The sequence below is a fragment of the Pleurodeles waltl genome, chromosome 4_1 (genome assembly GCF_031143425.1).
Source record: "Pleurodeles waltl isolate 20211129_DDA chromosome 4_1, aPleWal1.hap1.20221129, whole genome shotgun sequence".
NCBI lineage: Eukaryota > Metazoa > Chordata > Amphibia > Caudata > Salamandridae > Pleurodeles > Pleurodeles waltl.
The window spans coordinates 482,538,099-482,549,469 of NC_090442.1; the positions used below are offsets into that span (position 1 = coordinate 482,538,099).

The 11,371-nt window shown below is 40.8% G+C and overlaps 1 protein-coding gene across 1 annotated transcript; it reads right to left on the reverse strand.

Moving 5' to 3' along the window:
• Positions 1-494: 494 nt before the first annotated feature.
• Positions 495-10,977, reverse strand: RPS16 (ribosomal protein S16). Its single transcript, XM_069228771.1, has 6 exons — positions 10,889-10,977; positions 10,737-10,789; positions 6,965-7,066; positions 6,312-6,408; positions 1,669-1,716; positions 495-681 (listed from the first exon to the last, which is right to left on the reverse strand). Exons 2-6 carry the CDS (start codon positions 10,782-10,784, stop codon positions 536-538), a joined length of 441 nt encoding a protein of 146 aa, XP_069084872.1. The 5' UTR covers positions 10,785-10,789; positions 10,889-10,977; the 3' UTR covers positions 495-535.
• Between the last annotated feature and the right edge of the window lie 394 nt (positions 10,978-11,371).

The following is an 11,371-nucleotide window of genomic DNA, read 5'->3' on the forward strand; positions in this document are numbered from 1 at the left end:
AGCACTTCACAAAGCATCCATTTAAAATATCAGATCGCGCCCAAGGCGTAGCAATATCAACTGTCAACATTAAAAAGGCGCTCAACTCCCTTGAATGGAGATACTTCAAAGTACTACATTTCTGTGGAGTTGGGAACGCTTGTCAGATGGATCAAGGTCCACTACACCCTCGACAGAACAGGTACGTACCGGACGCATGATACTGGAGCAATATCTGGTATGCTGGGGCAACAGACAACCTAGATAAATATGATCAGATCATTCACTTTTTGGAGGAGGGTGGGGGGGGTTATGTACTGAATAGTTTAAACTACCTAAGCATAATGCCTCGACACACCTATAATACAAATTCAATTATGATGGCATTAGCATCAGGAGAAATTAATGATTAGTCACGATTTAATCGCTTTTATCAACCCTCTGGGAAAAAAATATAATTGCAGAATAGCAGCAATACAAAAATATATTATAAGAAAAAGTCCAAAGACAAACTATATGTTCCATTTCCGATTTATTGCATGAAAATGTAGCACATTTATCGGTAGGACTTCTGGTAGCGAGCACGAGCTCCAGGTCCACCAAACTTCTTAGACTCACAACGACGAGGATCTGCTACCAGTAAGGTCCTGTCATACTGGATCAATATATCCTTGATTTCCTTCTTGGAAGCTTCATCAACATCTGAAACAGGAAATGTATATAAAGACCACAAAAAGACTTACAAACAAAAATTGGTGAAACAATACTGTGGATTCCCCACCACAAATATAAACGTATGGCATCCTCTTTTTATAAGCCCTTTCCTTCAGCCCCAGCCATCTCCCCCTTCCCCCCACCATACTCATCCTGCCTACTTGTTCCACCATTCCACTCTCCTACCCTTGCCCTTCACTTACACCTCTCGGACAGTAAACTGCCTTTAAGTGCAGCTCGAGCCAACAGATTTGATTTCCTTACACTTCCATTCACACTTACTTCACGCTGTCTCCATGTTAACTTGCATGAACCTAGTCTAGCCACTCATCGGGATATCAGGAAAGTTGTAAAAAGACAATTCCCTGCAACCCCACACCTAACACTAGTTTTAGTTTAATCACAATCTTCACTAAGAAAACACACAAAGGGACCAACCGCCAGAAATCCAGTTTGAGATGGCATACATTAAGGACACACAAATAATAAAAATAAAAACACAATGAGAATACAGAAGTCATGGAAGCAGGTGGCGCTCATGGGCAAAATGAGCCACAGGTAGCAAGCCATTAAAACCAAGTTGGGTGGTGAAATTTACAAGAGCAGAAGCATCCATTGGAGTAACCTACGAACAGATACCATGGGCTCGCTGACATGACTACATCTTTAGGCCGCACTCCCACCTCCAAAATATACCACATACAATGTAGACTGGGCCTAGAGATAACGGGGGGAGGGGGTATTGTACACCTCACAGGAAATGCTCCAATGACATGGTCACTGTTTTGATCGACTACTGCCAAGAGTCTGCTTCCCATCTAACATCCCACTTTATGATTAGAAACTTGCACCAAGGCTTCCAAAAGAACCAGTGCCACAAGACTCAACGCTCTATATTGAAACAAATAAGTTTAAATGACTAACAATAGTAAGACAAAACTATCCAAAACAAAAACTGTTAACTCAAAAACTTACATTTCTGGTAGTAAGCCACGAGTGACTTCGAAATGGACTGGCGAATAGCTGAAAGGCAAAAATAAAAAAATATTACATAAAAGCTTAATACGCACCAATATAGTAAAAATAGCATACTGCACCATAAAAGTAGCAATTGGTTTAACTGCGAAAGAAGTCACCACCACCAATAAATGAAAGCTAAAGATATTAGAATTAGGTGAATGAGTGAGGACACATCTTTGCTCCTTAGCCAGGGTTAATTCTTAAGGACAGCTCGCTAGACAATCAGATTATTAAAATCATTGCTAACATGTTGGTATCAGCCAATTCAACATAACATAAATGAAGAGACCGAGCATTTCACAGTTAAACGTGTAGTGCCAGAAATGTTCAGCACCTTCATGTGCATAGTGCTTGTGTGATAGGAGTTGGTTGTGAGTTTAAAGGAATAGTAGTATAAAGCAAACTATAAAAGCCCTATAAAGCGATCAGTTAAGAGCATAAATTAGACTGAAAAGATGGATCCTCAATTTGCAGGTGATCACTATATTACATCTCTGCAACATTCATTTATTTTCTAGATGCCAACAGGTGAATAACAAGCTACCTGTAGTAACTCACCATCTTTGAGTAACTGCCTGCCAGAGTTTTGAAGGGTTCAGCTGCCCTGTTAATTGCTGCGCTTTAAAAAACAATGTGCACCTGGTTTTGTGGGACTAGAAAAGTTTCACGCCTGAAAAGGCGTCACTCCAGGCACTGCATGCAGACCACCATATTTATTTAACAAGTGGTGCTGCTGTCAGGTAAAAAAGGCTTCAGATCAAGACACTTTGAAAACCCGAACTTAAAAAATAAAATAGTGTCTTCATGAAATTGTCAGATCGATTTCATTTAAGTCAATCTCAAATTATTTGGAGAGTTAGCAGGGAATGTCCAAAGATGAATTCATAAAAGGCACAATACATTTGTCTTAAAGTTTTTCTTTCCCAAGTGTTTTCGCTTTGCCTTCAGTTTGCTTCTTTCCCATCTTGCTTTATTTGTCCCTATATTTTCTCTCACTTGCCCTTTTCCTTCTTTTGCTCCAGCGCTCACTCTCATTCGCTGTTTCCCTTCTTTTCCATTTTCTTCTTCCTCCTTTATTCCATTTGTACTGTGTGCTTTTGTTCATTTCCTTTGCTCGTTCCCTCCTTTGTACTTGCGTTACTTTCTTTTCTACTGGCTTTCCTTAGTCGTTCATTTGCTTCCTCTTATCCTTTTTCCAACATTCCTCCATTCCACACCCTTTTCATTCCATCCTACCTCCCTTTAGCCTCCTTTTTCCAGCCTGTTTTCTTACCCTTTCCTCAAGAGTGCTTAACTAAGGAGCCATCTCAGTTCTTTTTGTGCTTCACCTTTGCCTCAAAAGTACACCTAAAGTATTTCGAGAAGCAGTAATTCAAATGTACGCAGAAAAAATGTTACTATGGCTGGAATAAACAGGGTTACACTCTAGGTGCAAGTGCTGCTCTCCGACGTATTATCGGTCTATGTGCTTTAAGCACGCCCACCACCTTCATGCGTTCTGGCACTTGTATTTCAAAAATCCCTTGAAGATGGTTAATACCTTACATTTGTCTCTCCTTGGGGAGGTATTTTTACCGCCTTGCAGGCTACCCCAGTTACATGGCTTATTGCACGATCACCCTTATACTTAAGTGTCGCCGCACTACTTTTCCCTCTCCCCTAGACAAGTTACAGGACACATTAGTTGAGAATTGTGGGTGTGTGCGCATTTCCAAAGAACTGCGCCTGATTTGTTGTTTGTAAACGACATACGCTGCATTTTACTCACAAAATGGTATGTTTTAGTCACCTTATATCTCGGACTTCTGTTTTGGTTATTAAATGGAGCGCACACAAACGGGTTTTTAGCTCCCTAGGCGTCTACTATAAACAACTTGTATCCAGTTTTCCAGTCAACAAAACTAGATGTTAGGCAGCATGTTTGGATTACAAATGTTGTGTTTGTGTGTTTTTCAAAACGTATGCGTTTGATTTATTCAACATTCATAAACCAGTCTTTTTTTTTTTTTTTTAAACGGCATGTTTTAGTCACAGCAAGTCACTTTTATTTTTGTGTGATTATGTGAGAGCACGTCAAAGCGTGAAATTGGTTCCCCAGACATGATACGGATGGTAAGCGATATGTATTGGTGTTTTGATAACATGCAGCCATTTTCAAATACTTACTGTAACTCCACCACTACCAGCTCTTAAAAGAAGCAGAATTTATAGTTTGGATTCCAGCATGGGTATGTAAACTGAATTTGCTTGGCTCGTGGAGATTTTGCGTACATTTTAAACCTTATTTGTCCCTTTTTAAATGAAAGGTGTGCTGCTGACATTATATACCGTACTACATTCAGCCACAAGTGTTTGGTTATCACGGAGCAGCACGCCAAAACTTACACATGCTTTTTTGGTTATTGCTCGTGTTTTCAGATTGCTGTGTTCTACTGCATTTGAAAGCGCATTAGCTTAGCTATGATACATCTGAAAACTACACATAGATTTTTTTTTTATAAAAACACCAAGTCTCAGTCATGACATGTCTCTATTATAGTTAATGTATTTCCGTTGCTGAAAAAAAAAATGGCACTTTAATTATGGTATTTCTCAAAGCTTCAAATTATTATTATTTTTTTTCCAACAGGAGAGTATGGTGAATCTTGAATTTGGCTGTCGGTAGCAGATGTTATGCGATATGTATTGTTAATCTTTACGTTGGTGTATTTGGAAAAAAAATGGTGTTCACTTAATGGCATTTGGGAATTTCTTGCGTTATATCGTGTGAAGCCTGGAACAATCTCTTTTGTTCCATATTTAGCCCTCAATGCGGTGCCACCAATTTCGTCCAGCCACTTAAACGCTTAGCTGTAAATTCAACATGTGTGCACATTTTCAGTAAGACTTTGATGGTGTTATGAGACAGTTTACCATTATTTGTTTAATTGGTCTATGGGGAAGTTTTTATTATGGGTGGCCGCATACCCCTATTCTCAGCCAGCTTAGAACAAGCAATAAAGACCAACTCCTACTACTCAGCCTCACATCAAATGATCATAAATGAGTGGTGGCATGATCACCACCGATATCCAGCATATACGGGAGAAAAATGGACAATACTCACCTGCTGGACTACCTTAGTGGGAAGTCAGAGATAGCCTCTTTACCACCGGCAACAAGGGTTGTGCTTCCGATGTGGTGCAACACCCTACTACGCACAGGATGGTGGGGTAGATCAACAGCGCCGCTAAGGAATGGCATGGCGCTGCCTCAGGTGGCCCGTCTGGAAGGTTTCGGAGGATGGGATCTCATAGGTGTCTCCACCTTAGACGATGTCATTTGCGACACGGTGGTGAAATCTTTGCACACCCCCGTGAGACAGCCATCTACGCTCGCAGACGCCCTCTACAACTAAATAAGCATTCTACGCTACTTATGGCAAATGTGCCTTGTGTTCTCCCCACAATTCCTATGGTGCCAAACAGAAGACAGTACCTTCCTCCACACAGCCTGGAGCTGCACTGGGTTGGATCGCTTCCGGAGAGGACCTGTCTGGGTGGGGTCCTGGCCTGGACCACCCCCATAGATCCCCAACGGACTACTTCATACCTCGGATGGTCTTGGAGGCAAAAGATACAAGAGATCTTTGTTTTTTCGAAGACTGAACACAGCTAAATTAGTTATAGCCAAAGCACGGAGGGTAAATCGTGCCCCCTTCCCTGCAGTGTGGAAATATGGTTTGGATTATTGCACGGTGTTGGAGATAGAACTGTTCCAGGAGAGGGGATACCCCCAGAAGCACCAACAGATTTGCCATATGTGGGCGGATAACAGAGGTATCAATTTAACACCTGACCAAACAAACATCTTGCTTGGATAACGAAATTAGAACCTACGAGACGTCCAACCCCTCGTATTGTACAGCTTTAAACTATCGAATTAACTATAAGGAGGGGACAACGGAACTGGGCGGGACTAATATGTGCCTGTTTTATGTTTGTTGCTTTGTGTCTTGTTTTTGGTATCCTCCTGATCGCTATGGCGGTTACTTCTGAAAATTCAATAAAATCTGTTAATAAAAAACATTTTTATCAGCTTTATTATCTTAAGTCTGTAAAATTGCGGATGGGGGCACATAGGTAAAGAATGGGTAAGAGGTGACGTATCATTCACTTTCTTTGAAACACTACAATGCAGTGCACCATTCTAGTTTATTACAGCAGGTTCAGAACAAGAATGAAATGCTGTGGGGTGCGACACTACCAGATGGGAAATGCAACCGGCAGGTAACGAGCGGTTTTATTTATAAAAACAGAAAATATTATAAAGACCGTATGCATACAGAAGAAATCTTATACTGAAATGGTTCATAGGCTCAATTGTTCAGATTGTTTGCTACATAAGCTTTTGAACTGCAATATATGGACATAAGTAAAACTTTGTTACTCCGTACAGCAAATAAGAAACAGGATGCAGTACTAAACATATAAGGTTAAACAGCACGCCCTTGTTGCTGAGCTGAATCAAATTGCTCAGTTCCGACGCTGCCACGAATAGTTTGAAAGCTCAAGGGTATAACGGCATAATCAATTTGTAGGAGGAACTATTGAGCTTACCATAAACTTGTGCAACATGACCGCCACCCTTCACGCGGACTCGGATGTCAACACCAGCAAATCTCTCTTTGCCTAGGAGAAGAACGGGCTCAAGAAGCTGTAGGAAAAGGAAGAAAAAAAAATGTAAAATTTAAAATTGTTTTATTTGTATTAGAGAATAATGCTAAATACCCATGCTATCCACATTACATAGCTGCTGAAACCGCAATTTAACTGACAAAACACCAGGCTATTAGGAAATACCATTAAACTAAAGAGAATAACTTAAGGAACGTTAATAAGCAACCAAGTGTTTACTGCGCACCAAGGAAACGCCCAATTTGTAACACGCCTATGGGTAACTCACATGCTTTGAAATTCTATAACCACAGCAGGTAACAGATTCAACAGTGCGAGCTGCTACAATATTGTGTTAATACAGAAGGGCAAGCTTTAATAAAGACCAATTCAATATTCCTAATTAAAAAGATAACTGTAGGAAACCACAGGGGAGAATGGAATAATACACAGTAGAAATAACGCGTATTGAAAACGCGCAAAAGAATGCATGTTAAGTTGAGGTAGCAATAAATACAATCATTGGAGAAAAAAAACAGTTTAAACAAAGCACAGTACACATTTCAGATTATAAAATAGTAAAAAAATATTCTTACTTTATATTGAAGTGTTCTAGGCTCAATCATTTCCAGGGGCCTTCCGTTAACTTTTATCAAGCCATTTCCCCTTTTGCAGTGAGCAACAGCAGTTGCAGTTTTCTGGGAAAAAAATAAATAATAAAAAATGCAATTTTGAACGTTCAGAAAAGCACAAAAACAGATTATTTGCTTGTAGGTACTAACCTCAGCACAATACATGAGAAAAAACCCACTGGCAAAGCCAATGGGTCTCGCCCACGAGAGCGGTTTACGTTGGAAACGTTTTGTAGCCACATTGTACAGCTGTGTGGCTGTTTTGTATTGTGGATATTAAAAAAAAGTGCCCTTTTGCAGACAGGGCTAATAAATAAATACCCCTGGATACATCATAGTCGCTTTTTTTACAAGATTTTTGCCACACTACACAGCAACCATGCTACTAAACAGCATGGCCACAAATTGCCTGAGTCAATCGCCAATGCTGTACAACAGGAACAAAAAGCAATAGCAGAGCCAGTAGTTTCAAAAGTGATGTTGGCTTTCCCAATACTTGTTAGAGCTCAGCACAACAGCCCTGTGATACTGAACAAAAGAGTAATCTCCCCTTATGGGGAAGGAGACCAAAAAAAAAAAAAAAAAAATCATACCAGGTAAAGAAAGCCGTTGTGCCCGGGTCTTAATGAAAATATATTTCTATGCAAACATCTGTTTTTACAATAAAAACAGATAAACATCTTGTCGCAATAAACAATTTTAAAAGAGAAAAGGGCTTTTCTTAAGCGTGTGTGGCACAGTAAACCACAAGTATGAATGACAAAAGGTTAAATAAGGAAAAAAAAAAAAAAAAAAGTAGTATCTCAATCATATTGTGACCAGTTCAAGGACAGCAATCAAGCTGAAGCAATCAGTTCCCGGTCCATTCTCCAGCCTAATGGTGCGGAAGTGAAGCCAGCACATTCTGGCCAGTTAGAAGGCGCTAAATAAAAGTGACAATAAAGCGAACTAATGTTAAGCAATGGGCCCCCTTTCAATATACAACAACTTTTGCAAATGAAAACCCATGCAGCGCATCCGCAGGTGAGACCGAACTATCTGTCACCTAGTTTCGGCTTTAAGGTACATATGGACTAGAACATGTGCCACAGCAATTGGCACAATCACTAATACTATTTTTTTCCCCGTGTATAAGATACCACAGCATAGAAAACTAAGTTCTTAGAGTGAAATGGCAATAAAAATTAAGCTTAGTTCAGTTTAAAAGTTAACAAAGACAATTTTTAGTTTGAGTCTACTAAACTGCACATGCGCTGTCTGCTGCGGGACATTGTGGTTTACCAAGATCAGAGGAATCTTAGAGTCCGCCCACTGCTTACCACCAGTCGGCTTTTTTGTCACCCATTTGCCACCGCTTATTGGTGTCTTATTGTATTGTGCATCCGATGCAGCATTTCCTTTTTAGGTCGAGCCTCGACAGCGCGCATGTGGTGTCCAGAAGACCTGTTAGGGACATAGGCATTTTTGTCCCGCCTGCCACTTCGAATATGTTGAAGGCAGTGTTGCTCTTGCTGTGCTGCCTTTTAAGTCGTTTGGCAGCCGATACGTCACTTCCTGTACTTGCCCCGGGCACGCAGACCAACTACAGTTTACTGACGCCTCACATGTTAATCTGTGGTTTAGATTGACTATTTTTCTTTCTTTTGTGGCCCTTACTTTACATAATGAGTATTAACAAATAGTGTTGTACCTGTTTTGTACTTTTTTCTTGCTATAAAACATGAAATCAACCTAGAAATGAATCCTCAGTCCCTCCGGCACAGCAGGAGAGCCAATACTACAACATTCATTACACTCAGGAAACCTCGACTCATAATGCTTTGCAAGCATTCGCTTTACAACACATTTGTGCCCATAACTCAGCCTGTGGTGGTTCTAGGGCAATGGGACCACCTCCCCAAACATTTATAACAATGTGCTCTTTCTGCACAAGCAATATTGTGGGTCACACCACATAAAGGGGGCCTAAATATTATAACCTCCTCCATCACTTAGTGCATTTTTTAAACTCTTGCAGCTGAAACTTTTGTTTCTACAGCTGTGAGGAGTGTGTTATTAAGGCAGCCTAGCCTGTCCTGCATAACCTCTTCCACCACTCAGTGCATGTCTAAATTCTCTGATAACTGAAACATTTGTTTTTACAGTTTAAGAGTTTGTTATAAGGGCTTTGTTAATATTCTGACAATTATGCCTGGCCTGTGAGTGTGTAATGGTCTATACGCAGCACTCCAATATAAAAAGTAATTGCTCCAAGGTGCTTCTGATTTCATTGGCTTAACAGGGACATCCAGCTGCCACCACTAGTGGTACTGCATCTTCTAATGCGACATCTAGCCACCACCAGTGGTACTACACCTTCTGCTAATGAATAAACAGACTTTATTTCTGATAAAGTGTTAATGTATTCACGGAACTCAGCCCATAATGCTTTGCAGGCATTCAGTTTACAACACATTTGTGCCCCTAACTCATCCTGTAGTGGTCCTAGGGCCCCCCCCCAACCCCCTCCGGAACATTAAGAATGCTGTGCTCTCTGGTCAGGCAAACTTGTGGGTCACACTAGATGAAAGGGGGCTCAAATATCATAACCTCTTCTACCACTTATTGCACCTTTAAATTGATTCTAAGGCACTACTAATTCAGTTGGCTCTACAGGGACATCTAGCCATTACCAGTTGTACCATACTTTCTGATTTTGTTGTACAGGAGCATATAGTCACTACCAGTAGAACTGCACCTTCTGATATTGACTCTACAGGGACATCTAGTAATGATCTGTGACAGCACCCTTGTGCCACTGACACCACAGGTAAATATGTTATGGCCTACCAGGCCTTTAAAATATCATTTAACACACTATGGCCCTTATTTATACCTTTTAGAGCCGCATTTGCGTCATTTTTTTGAATTTCAAAAAATGCTGCAAGTGCAGCACTAAAAAAGTATACACATGGGCCTATGCCCTCAAGGGGCTGATGATGATTGCACGGCAATGATCTTTATTATTAATTTGCATGTGATTATGCCCTCTAAGGGCTGAATATGTGTTTATATGACCATGTTTCCTCAAAATGCTCTTTTTACTGTGGTGCTCTGTAGGGGATGTTCATACCATTGCAGTCTAATGCTAATTGTATGAAGGAATGCACAAATGCAGTTATTTCTGAAAAAGTCTTAATGTGCTGCATGGCTAAATATTCACAAGGTCTCATTATCGTTTACAACGCCAACAGCTCTAACTCTCGCTAACGTGAGACCTATTGCATTACAAATGCTTGTTACCATCTCTGACTGGCTCATTTCTGCTGCTACCGCTTTGCTTTTTAAACGCGACTGTCTCTCGCCTGTAGCACCTCCACGCCGCAATGGTGGATATTTAATAATTACTGTGAAAACAGAACCTGCAAGTTGAAGTGCCATGGTGCTCGAATATTAGTCACATGACTAAAATGCGCAACAAAAATGTAGAGCTTAGAGCAGGTTTTTAGCGACAGTAAAGTATAAAGTATACTCATCTACTTCCAATAGAACAAAACGAAGCGACAGATAGGAATCTGACAACCTAACGGCGAAAGGAATTGAACAAACCCTTTAATACCACGCAAATACTTCACAAGTGCCTGGGAACCTCACAGCGTAGACTAGCGACCTTGTTATGTGTACTCCGCTATATAACTTCGCTCCGAAAAGTGCCCCGGTGCGGGCATAGACGATCGCGCACACGTGCCGTACTAACCTTTCGTCCGAAAACCTGGACGGACTGCAGAGGTCCTTTGGCCGGCATGGTTCCTGCGAGAGAGGAACAATCAACACGATGAGGAAACGCTGCCACGGACTACGGTAAAATAATTTAGCAAGCGCACAGAAAGGAGCTCCAAAAACGCTTACCTCTCCGTGATCGGCTAGAGCAGGAAAAGAGAGAATGGGGTTTCCGACCCAGCTCATCAGGGGCAGCGTGCAGTAAGACGTAAACCGGAAGCCCAAACGACCCGATGTGCTGACCACAAACGTGGCGGCCATGATGGAAAGAAAACATATCGTATACAATAATCATGAACATCTACTGACGAGTTTTTTTTCTTAATTAACCCTTGCAAAAAGGACCTGCTAAAAATTTATCGTTTTGTTTGCGCTAAAATCTTTAGAAACAAGCTGCCTGTCTTGGGGTTTTGAAAAAAAGAGCTACATTTTTTAAAACAGTCGATAAAGATTTTCAAAGGGGCTTCTTCAAAATATCTAGCACTCAAAACTTTATTTTGCTATAGTTATGTTGATGACGATTACATACACCATCAGTGTTTATTGTGTTGCTGACCTTCTCTTTGGTGCCTTCTGATTTCGGTACTCATGCGTGTTCAACTCGCAGCCATT

What these genes read in the sequence shown, in the direction of transcription:
- RPS16 (XM_069228771.1), bottom strand. Translation starts at nt 10,784, where the DNA reads ATGCCGGCCAAAGGACCTCTGCAGTCCGTCCAGGTTTTCGGACGAAAG. An exon ending in TCATGTTGCACAAGTTTATG is followed by an intron (nt 1,717 to 6,311) that starts GTAAGCTCAATA and finishes TTTGCCTTTCAG; the next exon opens with CTATTCGCCAGTCCATTTCG. An exon ending in CGTGGCTTACTACCAGAAAT is followed by an intron (nt 682 to 1,668) that starts GTAAGTTTTTGA and finishes TTCCTGTTTCAG; the next exon opens with ATGTTGATGAAGCTTCCAAG.